Source organism: Brachycentrus maculatus, unplaced genomic scaffold, assembly GCF_059751285.1.
Source record: "Brachycentrus maculatus isolate JH-2025_06_01 unplaced genomic scaffold, ASM5975128v1 h1tg000306l, whole genome shotgun sequence".
NCBI lineage: Eukaryota > Metazoa > Arthropoda > Insecta > Trichoptera > Brachycentridae > Brachycentrus > Brachycentrus maculatus.
Window position 1 is genome coordinate 1,766,325 of NW_028281056.1, and position 20,720 is coordinate 1,787,044.

Genomic DNA, 20,720 nt, shown 5'->3' on the forward strand with positions numbered 1-20,720 from the left:
ACATACGAGTACATATAACAATTTCGATTTGTGAGTAGCTCGTATTAGTGGGCTGCATTCATGTTTCAGAAATTTTTTGAGGTTATTATTTTTCTCACCCATTTCTTGTAACTGAGAACACATATAAGTACAAAAGTTTTAAATTAAATACACATTTAAAATAAATGTTATATTTAGGTGTATAAAAGTGTTTACTGAAAAATATATTATTTTTTAATTATTTTTTATTGAATTTTATTTTACAAAATACATATTTAAATAATACGAAATAGCTGGTAAATATACAATACATTTCAAATAGAACGTTTCTACCTTTCTAATAAAGTAGATACTTGTGTTTAGAGAGGGAGTTCGTTTTACAATTATTATTATGTTTTATTGTATATATATTAAGTTATTTGAGAACTAACGTAAGGGTAAACATATGATTTTTTTTACCCTTATCCGCACCCGATAGTGCATAGAGTACTGCATCATATAAACGCAGTGTTATCTTGATTTTTAACACATGAATGAAAGGTGATCAGCCCTCTGCTTCAAGTACCAGTCCAGGGTAATATTGAATACATATTAGAGTGAAAAAATCACTTTTATTTATTTAACCCCTCATGCGGTAGTCGAGCATCCTGATTATTACACTACGGAGGCGGAAAATAATATAGTACTTATTTTTTTCTTTTTTGCTGATAATTTGCAGCACATTTTATAAACTTTATGAAATAAAATTCGAACTTTTTTTGTTTTACCGCTTTTATTTTTGAGTAAATATATGCTCATACGCTCGGATGCTCAGACTTCTAACTTCTTCGGTTTAAAAAATGATAAAGGCTTCATCTTAATTTGAGACACCTTTAATATTGATATATCATCCGTAGGGGGAATAATTCAATGTCTGATATTTACAGCATATATTTTTAAAACATTGTGCCATACTTAATTGATTTGAAAAATCCTGGATAACCACGATTTTTGATGTACCGCGTATATTAAATCATGTGGGAAAAATGTTAAACAGTATCATTGACCTTATTATTTCTTTGAGTTATTTGATGGATAATAAAGTACTGGAATTTAATACATTCCAAATAAACACTGGGCTATGATTACATACAGACTGCCAATTAAAACTGTGTTTACTTAACATGATGTTTGTATCGAGAATTATATGCTGTGAGCCAATAAGCATGAATTATTTGTTGAAAAACTCAGTTACAATAAAAATGAATTTTGAAATTATTTATTAGCGTCATAAAAGTTCGTTTTGGTTAGGTATGTAAAATTATACCCGGAAAATGGTTTTAAGATTTATACAAGCTTCAGATCATTTTCAGGCGGACGTGGTTTTATGGATACGTTGACAAGATTGTGGAATATTAATATACTTGACTTATTTAATCAATACATAGATTGTCATAAAACAAATTTTTTTGAATATTGAAAGCATTAACTTTGTGGATCATATTGATATATTATTTCGAGAAATAAAAAGACTTTGTGTTTTGATCTACTCACATTTTTATTAACCAACTTGTTTCGGCAACAACCTGTTGCCCTCTTCAGGGCTTAATTAGTGGATCAAAACACAAAGTCTTTTTATTTCTCGAAAATGTACTTTATTTAGAAGTAATATGTTTGGGTTCCCTTCAAAGTGTTCACCTCCCTGACGCACACACTTTTCCCAACGTTGTTTCCACTTTTGGAAACAGTCCTGGAACACTTCTTTTATGGTGTCCTTGAGCTGTTTTGTCGCATTTGCCTTAATCTCAGAAATCGTCTCAAATCTTCCTCTTTTGAGTTTAGAGAAAAAGAAAAAGTCAGAAGGAGCGAGATCAACTGAGTAGAACTGGGTGGGTGAGGAAGAACAATTATTGAGTGTTTTGTCAAAAACTCAATAATTCTGAAACCTACTCTTAAATGGGCTGAAGCTCTTAAATGACAACACTCATGACAATGCTCCCGACAAATAAATTAATAAATCAAAATAAAAAACAGCTACTACCCCCATTTCATCCTTCAACGTCCCAAAGACACAATCCTAATGTATGTTGGGTCTTAATAATTTCGTTTGTTGACGTTTATTATTGTTACTAATCGTTACATTTTGCTTCAAATAATACACTGGACTGTATTACTCTCGGTCAACATTAAAATAAAATGAATGGTCTTCAGCCTTGAAAACAGGATATCTATACCATGCTTAGTTAAGATTCAAGGAATGCAAGGTCCTTAACCATCTCAATTAACTATTTATTATTCAAAATATAACTCGTTAATGTAATTTTAATTCGCAAGGCATGCTCAAAACAACATAAATTGAACTTTGGAAGCGTAGTTAGAACTCCTAGATCCAAAACACAGAAACCCATCAACCAAAAACGCATACCTCTTTTGGCCATAAGAACTTTGATTATTATGCAATAAAGTTGTACAAACAGCTTCCATTATCTATAAAGTCATTAAAAAATAAACAAAGTATAAAAGATCTATTCATAAATGGATAAAACAGGTGGGTGGCTCTGAAATACATCGCATTATTCGGCCATGTCGTATTTGATTGCTAGTCATAATGCAATTTTCTTTCATATTGTTTTAATAATAAGTATTGTAAAATGTGCCCTCGGCATGGGGAAAACTTAGTCAAGACGTATATGTAATTATGAAAAAAAAATTGAGTGTCCAAATACTTATTCACAAATTTGAATTTTCTCCACTTAAGACTTATTTTTACATTTTGACATCTCAACAAAGATAAAGAAGAATATGAAAATAAACTAGTCAAATTATAAGCTATATTAAATATTAAAAATCATGTTTTTAGGCATTTCCCAGTATGTGAAAAAAACGAGTTTCGGATGTTGGATATAAATAAAAGATTCTCTGCTGAATAAAATCTATCCTCATTCCAACATAGATAGCTGTTGTGAACTCATATGTACTATGCCATGAGATTGATCGATATATCTAGGTGTATCTAAAAATTTGAGTAGTGTGGTTGTCAATCACGGATAGAATGGTGAATGTTGCGCGTGTGTTAAGTGATCACTTAACCAGATTATGATAGGTCATAAGCCCTGTAAATATTCAGACTTCCATATTTTTCTTCATCTATTTTGAGATGTTAAAATGTTATAATTATGTGTTTGATGAAATACAAATAAATAATTAAATATAAGTATTTGAAAAACTGGTTGTACTACATATTTTGGTATTGATATAAAGGTAGGAAATAATTCATTGGCAACAAATAACTTCCGATCATAACACCAGCTGGTAGGTATGTTATAAAATGTTAAATAATCAACTAACGCTCGGATAAAATACGTTGTTACATAAATATTACAGAAATATACACATTATTTATTTAAATTCTGTTTCTACTTTCCCTCTCAGCGTAACCTCAAATTACAGATCACGATCGCAACACAGAATACCGTTTCCCGCCAGAAATGCGCTGGTGTTGCCTGCGCGAAAAAAGGTAAAAATAAATCCATTAACCCATCACAGTAGGTACCAGATCTTCGTATAATAAATTTGAAATAAAAAAATGGTCACGAACAGCACTCAAATGAATGTAATTTATCTTAATAATGTTTAAAAAATGCTAATCAGATGAAATTTGACCATCCATATTTTAAAACTGTATTGACAGCAGAGGTTACTTTCTAACATACCGTAATTATCAAATTCAAAGACTTGAAAATTAACTTCAAAATTCCCTTTATTCGATTCAAACTGTGTAAATGGAGTAGGATACAACTAAGAAGAGATAATTTAATGGTTAATTAAAAACAGGTACGGTAATTTGTCTTGAAATTAGTATAGTAATTGTAGCTTACAAAAAGTCAAAAATAATCAAATGAATTTTGAATTCCCAGAAATATATTTTTTATATTTTTATTAAAAGTATAGATAACTTTGTGGTATGGTAATAAAACACTCCTTATCATCCATTGTTTACTTTGTGTAATACCAGTTTTATAAACACTTATTTGTGACTACCGGTTTCGGAAAATTATTCCATTATCAGTTCATTAAAATAAAATATTTACGATTTGACATTTGTAAAAAAAAAATAAAAAATAAAAAGAGAGAAAGACGAAAAATGAATCACAATTGAAATATTTTCAAAAGTGGGCTCGAAGTTAAATTTAGTTGGTTATTTATTATGGGTAAGTCTGTATTGATTGCTTTACTTATTTATAATTTTTCTAGATTATCTAAACAAAGACCAGTTTTATTTACATGTAAAATTTCTATTCCCGTTGATTTAAAAATTATGGTATTCAGATGTAAGGTGATTAGCAAATCCTAGAAATACTCCACATTACGAATTGGGGCGATCAAGTCAACATAGGTTTTTTTTTTATTAAATAATTTTCAAATGGGATTTTTTTAAATGAAGAGAATGGGGAAAGTAAAGTCATCAAAAATTATTAAATATTTTACAAACCTGCTAGTGCTTTAGATAGCGGCGTCGTGAGACTCAAAGCACCCGTCGCACAATGCAAACCCAGTAAAAATAGCACAATACTGCATCCTTTCATTTTCGTTAGAGTTCGCTAACTTCGCGTCGAAAACAAATACAAAACAAAATCCGGCAAAGACCACTTAAGTGTTTCCCGACCGGTAAAAATTAACAAAATCAAAACTGGCAATTAAGTGACATCTGTGGCGGAGTCGCGTCAACTCTCCGTCCGCATGCGCAAAAAGCGAAAAGTCAACTGACGGCTGTTTGAATTTTGAACCGCTTCGACATTAGCGCCAAACAAAACAGGCGCCCGACCGGTGGCTAGAAGAACAAACAGCGCGCGGGCGAATTTATTAGCTTATTTATCGGCGGAGAGAAATCATTGTACGGTAACCGGAGTCTGTACGAGCGCGATGGTAACTAAGTACTGGTTTGCGAGTGGAAAATGGCCGGGGGGACTCGCCACGCTAAAGAGAATGCGAAATCTATTATTGAGGGGTCATCCTTGAAAACGTTTGCTTTTTGCGGCTTCGTAGGACCAGTGGAGGATGTATTGGAGCCAGTTTTCGCATCGAACTACGTGACACGCCTGTATGTTTAACAATCTTGTATGATTTAATTAATGTCATGTATTTTTTTTGTTTATTTAGAAGGTAAAGGTCTAGGCTGCAGTTAACAGCTTGACCGTATTACAGAATGAGATCACTAACAAACTTGTAATCCGGTGGGAGTAGAGTCCACTGTCCACTAAATTATTCTTCAGGATTCGGATTTTCATATTTGTACTGGGAATTTAATTTAAATTATAACTGATATTTTTTCATGCATATTTAATTATTTCAACTGAGATGAAGCATGTATTGTCATAAGACTAAATTCAACATCGATTAAAATAACAACCAACATACGAATGGTACCTAACAACAGTGTATATTTACAACTTTAAAAATAAATTCAATATTGATATTTATATAATAGGGAGAATGGTGAACCTTCATAAGTGTATAGAGGGATCACTTAAGCCAGCAAAATGCCAGGTTTTGAGCTTTGGAATGGTCAGACTTCCATCTTCTTTCGCATAAAAACGATAGATGCTAGTACTCGCATCAGACATGTTTTACAAATAAAGTTATGAAATTACTTAAAATTTTAAGTGATTATTTAAAAACATAATTTTACAGTCAAAATTTAAAAAAATCCATTAAAAATGAGATCAGAGATATTTAAAAATTAAAAAAAAACGAAAAAACGGAGTGTCTCGAGCATGGTTGGTAGCTAGGACAGTGCCATGAAAATTTACAGCAAATATTAAATACACATATTAAAGCTACTTTTAACAATATATATTCTAAGTAAAATAATTAGTAAGTCTATAGTATTTCTAAATATCAAGGGCGCATATTCCATTTGGCCAGAAAAACAGCCCCCACCCTACCTTAATAAATAGTGCCTATCTTAACTGATTAAAAACTATGTGTACGCCACTGCCAAATATGATATTCCGTATGATTTAATATATGATTAATTAAATATAATAATAACTACAAAATATCGTGAAGAAAACCAGATAATGTATATAATTTAAACAAATAAATATTGATACTTCTTTTATTTTAATTTCAATTACATCATAAACAATTTAATTTCATAGAAATTAATTAAATATTACTATTCAGATATTTTATTTCACACGAAGAAGCCAAGTATATCGAATATTTTTTTCATACTTCAATACAATAAATCAATACATACAAGCAATTTTTTCGCTCATAAATGTCAAGTTTGATTGAAATGAAAGGTAATATTTGATGAACATGGAAGTAGGCAGATCTCAGTGGCGGTACTTTCCTAGAAGCCCGAAAGCCCGGCTTGCCTAACAACTCCAAATAACAATTACTAAATCTAGACCAAATGATTAAAAATACATAATTAATGTATGACTATTTTTAAATTATCGCGCGCTTACATGATTATTAAAAACTATGCATACCATTATATGGTGATGGTACTTATTGGTTATGGTTAATATCTGAGGAAGATATTTTATTAAAGTGAACATTTTCTTTATTTCTAGGTGATGGCTATACCTTACAAAAGTTACATGTTAACATATTTTTACAATAATTACAATACATTGTTTATATTTATAATACTTTCTGGGTGCTTACTATACTGGGAATGATATGGGGTGAATAAATTATAGGCACATCATGTATTCACGAATGTGAAAAATAATGGGCTTGCCTTACTGGTAAACCCTAGGCACGCCACTGGCAGATCTTAAATATTGGTTGAAGTATTTGAGGTAAGAAATATGTGATTAATAGCATTGGTATATCAATTTGTTATTTGTTAAATGCAAACAAGATGTTGTGATTCGTAGGCATGTTATTCTTAAATGTTTAGAGGTTATGTTAAAATTTTAGAAGTGATTTATGAGTCATAATTTCAATTGCTTGAATTCCATATTTTGTAATTGATAAATCAGTATTTTTATTACATTTTTTCACGGTCAGCGTGCAATCGTTATTCCGGGATTTACCTTATTATCCATCATATTTTCTTCTTCATATTTAGTTTTTATGTACCGATTTCCAAAATCCTCGCGAACATATTTGAAGAAACTTATTTTGTTAGGGATTATATGAACGCGCGGACAAAAACAAACCCGGATGGTGAAAAAGGAAACTAAGCACAAAAAAAGTTACTTATTATGTTTGTATATCTCAGCGTTAAAAGTAAATTGTTTGAGAAATTATTTGTACATTATTAAACATGCATAAATTTTATAATTTTTTTATACTATTGACACAATGCAATAAAAAATGAAGCTGAAAGATATTATTTTGAGAACAACAAAATTTTTAAATCTTATTTTATTTATTGTTTCTGCATTCTATATGTCGTAAGACATGATGAAATTTTAAACACTTGTTTTTTTACCACTTGAGTTTATTAACCCTTGACTGACCCCCTCCCCCTAACTTACCCCTCTCCTTATTTAACAGTTAATTATTTATTATGTTTTAGTTTACATTTAGACCTGAAGATGGAAGCATAGCTTCCTAAACTAGTCGTCATAAAATAAACTCAAGTGGTAAAAAAAAGTATTTTTCATTTAAAATATCAAAATCTTATGTGAAAGTAACACATTACAACAAAAAATTGAAAACCATGTGCAGAAAGTAGTAAGTATATAAGTAGGTTCTTGACAAGGGTCGCCTCTGCAAGCGATTGCAAGATACAAAAGTATCTTTTTGGTGTTGCAAGTTGTCAGATATCTCTCGCTCCTTTCAACAACGTCAAATATCAAAATTTAAAAATAAGTATATCACTTTTACGTATTACGTCAAAAAGTTAAATTCCCAAATCGTAAATTTTGGTAAAAAGTGTTAATTTTTCAATATTACAGTTGAAAGGGTTTATAAATTGTTGTATTTGTATTTGTACTTGTTTAAAGCAAATGTACAGTTAAAAAGTAAAAGAAAATAATGTTTATTTTTAGTAAATTAAACGATTTTTTCGTGTTATGTAATAAATATACTATGTTAGGCAGCGGTCGGGCAACCGAGGTAAATAACCCCAAAAAGGGGTAAAAATGATATTTTTTGAAGACTGTATTCAAATTGCTCTTTTATCAAAAAGTCCCAATTTTGAAGTAATTGTATAAAACATGAAGCAACATCATTTTTCCAAAAACTGAAAAGGAAACCTGAAAACCTGAATTTTTGTTTAAACCAATTCGAGAATTTTATTTTGTCTATTACATACTTACTACTTTTATGTAACTTTTTGTATTTTATTTTCCGTGTAAATTTATTCAATTAATAATGTTTATTTAAAATATACATTAATTGTCTTCTTTTCATAATGAGGGGAGGGGGTAATATCGACTAATGAAATATTTTTTTGGGGTAATGGTTGAAAAAAGTTCCCCGACCGCTGATGTAAGGGTTGCTATTCATCCTGATACATCAAGAATGGTCACCGTTAATGACAGACGAGTAGGGAAATCCTAATAAAATAAAATAAATAATTTTACTCGATTTACTGTAAATTAAACGATTTTTTCGTGTAATATATTAATTATGTATATTAGGGTTTGCCATTCGTCCCGATATGTCAAAACAATTCCTGATTATTCTCTCCGACAATTCGGTCAACTTAGAAAACTTCAATACATTCGAAAAAAATAGGAACTGAAGGTTTTTGAAAAACTGAAAACAGAGAATAGTGAAATCTGCCTTCGGTAGAGGAAAACTCTAGGAAGTTTGAATATCTTAAAAAAATACTGAAACATGAAAACAGAAGTCGGCATTTAAGTGAAAATGTTACAATGAGATCTCGGGACAAAATTGCATCCTTGTGCAAACTTTATCTCTAGGCAAGAATTAGATTCATGTGATTTGAAAAATGTCTGATTTATGATATACATAATACACATGTTAATAAAATACTCTTTTATTAATCAATCTCTTTAGGTGAGTGGTTCAGTTACTAAAATTTAATTATTTTAATCTGAACTTTCCAGATGTTACATAGATAAATTCCCCACGTTTAAAACGAAAAGATTTTTAAATGTCAAAGTGTTACATTGCCAGTCAATAACCAAATCACAAAATTCAGATCAGAAATGACAAATTATTACATCATATAACAATGGGCAGGGAGCAATAAAATTATTTAATGTGCCATTCAAATCACGAAAAACATATTTCATGTAAGATGTATTTCTAATCAAAATCTATATCCGTGATAAATTGTCCGTAACCGTGCTAAAATAAAATATATTTTATTGAGAAACAACGAAACAACAATGACATAAGTGTCCAGATAATTTAAAGAAGAAAGAACAACAGAATTTCAAAGAAAAACATCACCAAATTGACACGATCATGGTCATAACACGAAGGAGAAATAATAAATCCGGCAATGTGTAGTATCAACAAATTGTCTGTACAAGAGGTTTTGATAAATATTTAATTAAAACCCTTATCCGCACCCCAATGGTGCATAGGGCACTGCGTCATATAAACGCAATGTTATCTTGATCGTTTACACATGAAGGAAAAGTGATCAGCCCTCCGCTTCAGGTACCAGTCCAGGATAATATTGAATAAATATTACAGTGAAAAAAATCACTCATATTTATTTTACCCCCCCTGGGAATCGAACCCGGATCCTCCAGAACGGTAGCCGAGCATGCTGACCATTACACTACGGAGGCGGACAAATGACAAATAAGTTAATAAATTAAAAGTAAACTGTGAATATATTTTACGATTTAATAACTAGATTCGGCAGCCACTTTGTGGTAATATCTATCCATTTTTAAGCCAGACAAATGCCATGTTGTAAGCCCTGAAGATGCTTAGATTTCCATCTTCTTTCATTAAAAAATAAAAATACATGTTTCATACATCATTGAGACATCTTTTAAAAAAATTAAGAATTTGGATAAGACACAAATGATTAAAGGAAACACTCGTTTTTTACCACTTGAGTTTTATTATAGACTACATGTTTCAGAAGTTATTATACAGACATGAATGATGGAAGTTTAACTTCTGAAACATGTAGTCTTTAATAAAACTCAAGTGGTATAAAACAAGTGTTTTCTTTAATCATTGTAACATGTCTTACAACAAAGTTAATGCCGAAACAATAAATAAAAACACAAATCATTAACTTTCTTATCAGATTGTAGAAAAAAGTGGTTGCATCTTTATGACAAAAACATGACATTTTATACGATTTGTAATATCAGTTGAATGCAAATATGTGATGATAAATTCGTCATCAAAAAAATCTCCTCAAATTGTTAACAATATGAGGAGGTTTTTAAATTTTATTTTGTAATAATGCGAGTACATAAGTCGGTTTTCGTCACAAATTCAAAATAAGATAAGAGATTTTATTTCATGTAAATTTACTTACTTTCCAATATATATTTATAAATGCAATGATTGAGTAACATAAATAAAAACAAAGCAAAAACGGAGAGCTTAAATTAAAATCCATTCATAAATAAATAATAAAAAAATACACATATGATACACAAGTAGTTAAGCATGATGTATATAATATTTCATAGTGAGTGAAAATAAAAATTATAAAATTCATGATGCAGTTTATTCGTGGAAAAATGTTTCTTTTTTAATAATGATTCACATTTATATTGACATCTCAACATAGATGAATAAGAATTTGAACATCTAGGTATTTACAGGGCTTACAACGTGTCATAGGCTGGTTTGAGTGATCAATGTATATATATATTTATTTTATTTTTATTTATTTATTTTATTTATTTTGGATTTTTACAGCCACTACAAAACAATATACAATAACAATCAACAAATCTACAGCCAATTAAAAAAAAACCACCGATAATACTATTCTTATGAAAGTTAGCTGGTTGGGGTGTGTGTGTGTGAGTGTGTGTGTGTGTGTGTGTGTGAGTGTGTGTGTGTGTGTGTGTGTGTGTGTGTGTGTGTGTGTGTGTATAGTACCTATTCCATGTCAACATAAATCATCCAACATATATGTATACCCAATATTCGATATTCTTCTTCATGTATGTATATTGAGATGTCAATATATGTGGACAATCTCAATTTTTTTAACAAAGGTTTGGACACATTCAAAATATTATGAATAAAGTGACTTATCAATCTTTAAGTTGAATGAAAATTGAAAATCAATTTTCAGGCGTCTCCTAGTTTGTAAAATAACTCGGGAAGAATCTTCGGAAAGCTAAATAATAATAAAAAGTTTACTGAACTCAATCAAAGATTGTGCCAACAACTAATTTACATATCGTAGTCATACAGGAGAAAGTGACCAACTGCAGTTTTTACAAAAACGTGATTATTAACTATTTGACATCTTACTAGCTTAATACTGCCCTGAAAAAAATCCCAGAGCGATTTTTAACTTGGAAGTATAATATTTTGACTTGTTAAAAATGACTAACTGCATTGATGTTCATTTTCTTTACAAGCAAAAGTGACCAAGTGACACTTGGACATTATTGCCTGTTGTAACAATTTTCAACGCCATGAAGTTATTTATAGTTCTGTATGAAACATTCGACATTTAAATGTTTCTAGAGAAACAAAGTGACTAAATTCAAAGTCAAATGGCCAGTAGAGGTAAATTATTGATGAAAATATGTAAAAATCAAGTGTGATCCATATAATGTACATGAATTAAGATTTGACGATATGTTAGATCTCAAATCTTCTTCTAACCCTTATCCGCAACTAATGGTGCATAGGGCACTGCATCGTATTGATGCAGTGTTATCTTGATCGTTACTTACATGAAGGCAGGATGATCACTCTTGCGCTTCAGGGACCAGTCCAGGGTAATATGAAATAAGTATTATAGTGTAAAATCACTAATATTTATTTTCAACCCCCCCTGAGAATCGAACCCGGGCTGGAGGACAGAGCACCAGAACCAAACTAAGATTCTGAATCTGAGTCAGAATAATACTTCTTTACTTTTTGTATATTTATAAAAAAAAATATGTTATTTAAAAAATATATGTTATGTTACCAGCTAGTTTATTTTCCAAAAAAAAGTTTCTTTCTTAATTTAAATTAATAAAATAAAATGCTTTGAATTAAACTTTTGTATCTGTAACTAACGTTTCCGTTCTCATTCTAAGAATCAAAAGTGACTATCTGCATTTTTTCCTAAATTTTTGCCAGGAAAAAGTGACCAACTGCTTTAAGTAATTTTAAAAACTTTAGGATGTAAATTTTCAAAAATATTTTTTACTCATTTCAATATTGGTAAACATTTCTTTTCACACAAAAATAATCACAATCGTGAATACATTATTTCTTTGTTTTTAATTGATAACAAAAGTGTAAAAACGTTTAAATGGCCCTCCTGAACATTTTACGTTTTGTCAGTTGGTCACTTTCTCCTGTACGACTACGATATGAAAGAAAGTGTCAGTTAAAGGATTTATATGCAAGTTTGAAAATTTTAGTAGTTTGAGTGGCAATCATGGGTAGAATTGTGAATGTTACTCACAATGCTAACCATTTACTTCACCTATGTTGATATATCAATAAAAATAACTTTTAAGTGAACAAAGCTTTATTTGTTCACAAAGATTTGAACACACTCAAAATATTGAGGATATCTTTACTATGAACATTGAAGAAATTCTCCATGTACTAAGGTAAAACGTGAATATGATATATGGTATCCTGTCAACTGTAGAAATAAATCCAATTAATATTCGTCTTGTTTAAATGATTGAAAGATATACAGTCTGATAATTCAAGCTTGCATATTTTGAACGTGAATCGAAACTGTTCGTGGTAATTGGTAACCAGTGTGTCGCATTCCGTTTGACAAAAAATATTTATGAGGTGAATAAGGAAACGAAATAGATTTATTCGAGGAAGTTGAAATAGAATACGAAAAATAAAATATACATACTTATATAAAATATTCTCTATTATATTGATCAATATTGATCATATAATTTCGGACGTGTGAGTAGGTACTCGAAGGTATGCAGTTATTCACTACAATAAGGATAATGTTACATATCCTTTTCCTTCCTGCAAATCCTATTTTTTATACCATACCCTTACCCTTTTACTCCCTTCATCACACACATACTGCCACTCTTTTTTATTTATTTGTTTTATATCTTTATGTTTTAATAGTTATTATAACATATATGTGGAATTGTTTAATTGGCATTATTTTTATTAATGCATATATTTTTGCTAATGTAATTTTTTTTTATTGTTAATGTAACTATTTATTATTATTTACTTTTTTAAATGAAAACTGTACAATTCCAGAACAAATAAAAATAAATAAACGTTTTATAAAATTATTTATTATTACATTAAAAATATGGAAAAAAGCAAGGCAAGAGGAACTGTTCTTGCTTAAATCGGCAAAGAAATAAGGATGATACATAGAATTAAATCATTCAAATTTCAATAAGAATAAAAAATTAAAATTTCATGACGTCATGAAGTATTACGTCAGTAGTTGTATGTTGATGACCCTCCCCCTTAAAAAATAATATTTTAACCCTAATTACAACAATAGTTACAAATTATATAAATGAATAACCTAATAACACTAATTACAAAAATACAATTTTTGGTATATTTAAATGATTATTCTTACTGATAAAAACAACATGTACCCCTCTTCATCCTTCAACGTCCTAAGGGCTATTCTATCAAATACTGGATTGTTTATCCTACCGATGATATATCAATACATACATATATTGTAGTGTCTTAAAATTTAAATTTAAAAGAAAATACTTGTTTTCTACCACTTGAGTTATATTTATTTTATTTTAACTATTTAAAATAAAATAAATATGGTTCAAGTGGTAAAAACAAGTGTTTTCTTTTAAAATCAAATGTCTCAATTTGAGACGTAGCATCTATATGCCAGGTTGTAAGCCCTGAAATTCTGAGACTTGTATCTTCTTACTTATAAAAACGATAGATACTTCACCTAAGGTTGAAATACATATAATACATATCTAAAGTTAAGAGTAAGTTTCACATACGGTGTTTGATAATGATACCGAATGCATCGAAATACGTCACAATCGACTTTAAGTAAATGGGGGATTTCACAAGTAAAATTTAATTCAATAAAAGAAAACACCGCGATATATTTAAAACATAAATAGAAATAGGTACCCACAAACGTAATTTTGTGGTAATAATAATAAGAAAAAAAGTAAAAGCTGCAACTTTTTGTGGGTTATTTTGTCGATTTTTTATACATTACGGAAAACCGTCATATTTCAAATACACTATTGCATTTACCTACTTAAAACTTGACGTTGTATTAATGATTATTAATTGTAATAGAAAATACAACAAGTATTTCAATAAAAACTTTAATATAATATGTATGTATTATGTGATTTAAATTATGCAATTAAATAAAAAGGGGCGCTTATTTCTATCGAAGGTGAAATATTTTTGAAGTATGGATACGTTTCTTTTTAGGAGGTGACACTGCTGTAATTAATTTTATCGCGTGTTTTGTACTCGATATTCAGAGGGGGGATCGTCTTGGCCGTTGGAGAAAGTGATTGAAGCGAGTGAGGAGGTATGCGTTGTGTTACTGCCTACATGAAGTGACGTAACGATTACCTAGGGCTTTTTTGCCGAATACCGAATTTCGGCTCGAACGACCTCAATTCGAAAGTCGACCAATATTCGCCTAATATCGAATATGGCGCCTGATGAGGCGACCTAATCAAGGGTGTTAAATTTACTTTCCTTTAAAGTGAGGAGGACCTACTAATGTTTCCGTATAATTAAAATATTTATTTTTATGAAATTTTATTAAAGCCGTGCAATTAATATATTTTTATAAAAAAATTTTTTAGTGAGGAGTTCATACTTACCTACTAATGTTTCCAAATATTTAGTTTATTTTTATTTTTATGAAATTTTATCTTAGTAAGGAGTACCTACAAACTAATGTTTCCATACAATTAATTTATTTTAGTGAGGATTACCTATTTACTAATGTTTCCATATAATTAATACATTTTTATTTTTACGATTTTTTTGTAGTTAATTTAACAAAAGAGTTATATGAAGTTATACGAGTATTACAAAACAAGTACTTGTACTATTCTAATTACATAATTTGTAAAAAAAATACCTGAAAGAGGGATAAAAGAGAGGAAAGGGAAAAAGGAAAAGACGAAAACTCAGAGATACATATATTATTTTTAAACAAAATTCGTAAATAGTGATTTTTATTTATTTAATAATAAATGTACTGTATATAATCTATTAAATCGTAGTGGAAATCTATGGATTTAATACGAATATATTATTTTTCTTCTCGCCATCATCTGCACCCAATGGTGCATAGGGCACTGAATCGCACCGACGCAGTGTTATCTTGATTGTTTACGTGAAATTACGTGAAAATAAAAGAAGTGTAGCGCTTTCAGTACCTCCTAGGGCGATATTTAAAAAAAAAATGGAATAATAAATCACTTTTACTTATTTTGACCCTCCTGAAGTCGAACCTAGGATCTTCACCATTGTAGTCAAATGCTCATACCACTATACGGAGATGAAGATATTATTTTTAAATAACCTATTAAAATCGTATTATCGAATTGGTTTTTGATACATGGCTCTATAGCGATGATAATATACAAGGGAATATGATTTTAACTGAATAAGGGTATGAAAATTATTTTAAAAAAATGTAACTTTTTATTTTTTCGTAATGTTTTTTTCGTGGTTCATACATAAAATATGAAAACTGTGTTCACTCCTTGTTTGCATATGCAATTTTAGAAAATTTTTTTAATTTTCGTGATATAAAAGGTTGACGACTCCGGATCAAATGGATTTTGCGGCATCTCATTTTATTGAAATACCAAGCAATGGAGTACAGGTTAACATACATAATAATAATTACGACATGATATGCAGGTTATCAAGACACCGGCCCGATTGTAATTGCGCAAACTTCGTCCATTCGGAGTCAGATATGCATGCATTATCTGATAATGCGGGGAAAGCAATGAAATCGGTAATTGGTCTCTAAAGATAAGTGGACACGAATGTTTGCTTGTTATAACGTTATATGTATTATTAATATATTATTAGATTAAAACCAATATTTTTAGCTTTTCCACTTTATTTTTATTTGACCAGCGACCGGGTTTCGTCGTTACCGACATCATCAGACTGGTGGGAGGCTATACAAATTGTTATGTTATATATAAATCAAGGCAGGAGTTGATAACCATGATTTGATATAATTTTATTGAGAAGTTTATTTAATTAGAGTGAATTTAAGTATTGTGTGATATTAAAAATATTTTTTATAATAACAAAATTTAATATCATACAATACTTAAATTCACTCAAATTAAATTAATTTCTCAATAAAATTATATCAAATCATGGTTATCAACTCCTGGTTTGGTTTATATATAACATAACAATTTGTATAGCCTTCCACCAGTTTGATGATGTCGGTAACGACGAAACCCGCTCGCTGGTCAAATAAAAATAAAGTGGAAAAGCTTAAAATATTGGTTTTAATCTAATAATATATTAAAAATGCAATTCCATCACGAAGTATCAGTGGATAATATAAATTTATATGTATTAATTTTAACCTCTATTATATACCGTGATCTTATGTTAATGTCATTATCGCTGAAAACGGTAAGTGATGTTTTGTCTGTGACCGTGGAAATAACTGTAGTGCCTTTTTAAACCCTGATTATCCAAAAAAAAATTATCCAGGTAAGACCGAAATTCGGACCTTTTTTTCATTTTCAATTTTTTGATATTAAGGCCCAGTATTCGATATTAAATCGCAACTAAATAATCCGAATAACAATATTTTCTCTGAATTCAGGTGAAATTTTATATAATTGTTTTTTTTTTTTGTTTTCTTAAAACACCGTTTATGCATATGGTTTTGAAAAGAAAAGTTTTACTGAAAGGTAAGGAGTTAAAAAAATATATATTAATATTTAAAAAAAAAAAAACAAAAAATATACATTATTTAAAATAATCGGGCGTGACCAGACATGTGACCTCTCCGGTGGAATGAATTTCGTGTTTTTTTTTTTAATTTTAAGTTTCATAACGTCCAAGTGACTCTGAAATCTAGCTACGGCTTATGCAACACCGCTTATCATGACCCTACTCAGGCTTCAACTTTTTAAGTTTCATAGCCTGTGCCTACTCGTGAGTGGATTTACTCTTTATGTTCAGTTACTATAATTTCATGTAATTCATGAGTGAAAATTCTAGGCAAAAACACTCTCAAATGAATTTCGTGCTTGCGAATATCCCCTTAAAAACCCGACTTTTTATTATTTATTTTTCCTTATATGATTTAATTTAGAAATCACTGAACATCAGTGCCAATATGCCAATTTTATTTAAATATTAAGGTTTCCGAGTAACAACATGACAAAGCTTAAAATAACTTACTAACCATCACGCCTCTTCCCCGTAGGAGTAGGCAGAGAGAATAACGCCACGGCACTCTGCAAACTTTCTTTTCCTCTTCCACATTCATGCATCTTCACAAGCGCCCTTGAGGTAGTTTTTTTTTACGAAAATGGCGCTATATAAATCATCCGAGATTATTATTATTATCTCCTCATACATACCCAACGATAATTCCGACTCCTAACCTGATCACTTTTTAGTATCCGAAATATCTGATCGTTCCAAGATTTTCTCGGTCTTTCTCTGCATCTATTACCAACTTATTTTTAACAAATTCTTTCTTCACTCATTAGAATCATATGACCAAACCATCTCAACAACACCTTATCAATTTCATTATGGAGGTTTTATCGTGTTTTAAGTTTAAATTTAAGCAATAGATCGTAGAATAATGAATAATGGCAATCTGCGATGGTGTCAAGCAGATATATTATCATTTCGTAAATTCAACATTTCTGTAAATAAATGGACCTTCACGGTTTTTATGTTGCGCTTTTGAATGCCTCCATGTACATATATGACCAACCTTCAGAGCTGGATTCAACAATTGCATATTGCTACATACCAACTCGGTCTCTCAATTCAATTGTGAGCTTCAGAAAAACGCGTTGGCGTTGCTTTAACCCTACATAACTAAACTACAGTTGTAGATACATAGTAACTAAACATTCGTCAGGCGGACTACGCAATTTAAAATCTGAACATTGCAAACAATCTTCGCGCTAGTGTGTGGCGTTCTTTTCTCTCTGCTTACCCCTGCGAGGAAGTGGTGTAATGGTTAGTTAAAAAAATATATAATGTTTAGTAAATAAATATAGTAAAATATGACCTCGGCACGAGAAAACTCAGTGACGGCACATTATGATTTATTTATTATTGAATTTTGTAAGTATTGTGTATGATGAAATAATAAATTTATTAATTAATCAATTGAAATAAGGGTGTCTGATAAATTAAAAAGTTTAGTTTTTTTCTTGAATGTTTTTCTCAAATACTTTGTGGCACATTTTATAAACTTTATAAAATAAAACAAACTTGTTTTAACCACTTTTTATTGGTACACTTTTTCCAACCGGTTTCAACAAGAATCTTGTCATATTCAGGGTTTGTGTACTAATTCTAAATGAAATACTCATAGTTAGGTTAAAGATAATTATTTATTGATTTTACGTTTAATTTGTAGAACTCCATTTTAATTTATGTATTAATTTTAAATCATATAAATTGATAATGCCATAGCAAGGCGAAACAATGGTCACAATACAAATTTGTATGTGTTTTTGTCAATTAAATACAACTTAGTAGACTCAAAAAATCTGTGTTTGATTCAAAATAAATACATGAATTTAGATAATTACCCTTCTCTTACGATACCAAAAACTTTCACTCACTCCGTACACCATATAAAAATGTGATTTAAAAAATGAGATTTAAAAAAGTTCAAGTATAAAAAATACGTATACTAAAAGTACAAACGATGTGTATCATATTCAGTTTTTCAGGCTCCATCCCTCAAACCACCCCCACATGTTGATATGAATATGAAATGTCAGCGAGTCTCCAGCCGAGATCATTCCACGCCACTGGGTACAACACTTCATTGGCTTCGACGGTATAGTGTAGTTAACCGTTATTAATAAACCTACATAATTAAAGCCCATCACTACGACATAACTACAAGGGTATATATAATATAATAAACCCAATAAATCGATCACTTGTACATCAATAAACACGGGTCACAACCTGATATTGACTTTTGACATTTTCACGGTAATACGAGCGTTGTTCGTCTTCGAAATACTGGTTTTTTAATAAAAATTGTTTACTGCGAAATATATTCGTCCTTTATATACCATAAATTAATTTAAACATTAATAAAAATTAAAATACAAATCCGATTATAGTCACGCGGTAGTGTCGTGGACACTTAGACTCTCAGGAAACTGTGGTTAGATCAGTATTGTAACGCAACATTTTTATGGAATGCTGAAGAATTGATGGATCTAAACTGAACTGTTGACGGGTGTTTAAAATATTTTCCGAAGCGTGGGCCTAATCTGAAGTGATTAGGCCCACAATTGTCCGCGTTCGTGGTGCAATGGTAAGCGTGTTTAGCTACCGTGCTGGAAGTCCCGGGTTCGATTCCCATGGGGGAAGGAATAAATATTAGTGATATTACACTCTAATATTTATTTAATATTACCCCTAGACTGGTCTATCAAGCGTCAATACTATGCAGTGCCCTATGCACCATTGAATGCAACAAAACAAGTCTCACAAGAGATTTTAAGAAAATGTGAGTGGGACTAACCAAGTAAAATAAAAATTTAAAAATATTATTGTGTATATCCTGGGTCTACCCTAAGCTTGTCAGATTTTCAGAATGAAATGGAGTCCAGCACAAAGTAGTCGGCGATAACCGATTAGAAAACGATTAGTGAATGTTGCAGTATATAAAGTGATCACTGAAACCATTCTATGATATGTAGGCCTTAAATAAGCAAACTTCCATATTCTTATTAATCTATGTTGAGATGGTAAAAAAATCTTGAAAAACAGAGGATACTCTTCGTTATCAGGTATCTTACAAACAGGAAGTGAAGGAACCGAGCCGGAAATACCTACTCCCGGCGAACAAAGCCCTGGTACAAGGAGTGGTATTTCAGTAGGTAGGTACTGCCTATACCAGGCATGGCAAACCTTTTTGAGCTGAGTGCATTTTTTTTCTTTAATATAATAATGTTGTTCAATATAATAATCCGTTCCACATGCCATTGGAATAAAAATGTATAAAATATTTGTGGAACTTCAGATTTAAAATATAAACAAAGCATTAATCCATCGAAAAAAAATGGACAATGCGGGAATTATTAAACAATTCAATCTATTTATGCATGAATGTCGTCATATCCTTCGTTTCCGTCGTTTGCGATATAATTGATGAACGAAAAAATACACGTGGCTTTTAAAATATGTTTTGATTTTTAATAAAATCGTATTTCTTAAACATTTTGCTTTTTTATCATTTTTATTTTTCTCTTCATTCGCGTGCCATGTGTTCGCCATCCCTAGCCTATACTATGTATGATCGTGTAGTGTGTAAGCACTTCCATACGCTTAATTTTGGCTTGGTGCCAACACTACGCTCGGGTATTGATTTAAATTACTTAGAAGTTGTGATAAAAGTGCACCTTTACCACGATTTTATTTTAAGCTAGCTGTAC

General features: G+C 30.4%; 1 protein-coding gene across 5 annotated transcripts in view; it reads right to left on the minus strand.

The window, feature by feature from the left end:
- tfc (Brevican core protein triforce) overlaps nt 1–20,720 on the minus strand; it is a 158,003-nt gene that overhangs the window by 49,109 nt on the left and 88,174 nt on the right. For 2 of the 5 annotated variants that reach the window (XM_088267826.1, XM_088267824.1), the window contains exon 1: nt 4,451–4,871. The exons of the other annotated variants lie outside the window; for them this stretch is intronic. In XM_088267826.1, the coding sequence (XP_088123952.1) occupies nt 4,451–4,544 (94 nt within the window). In that variant the 5' untranslated portion in view covers nt 4,545–4,871. Of the gene's footprint in view, nt 1–4,450; nt 4,872–20,720 lie in introns of those variants that run through there. 5 annotated transcript variants of the gene reach the window in all.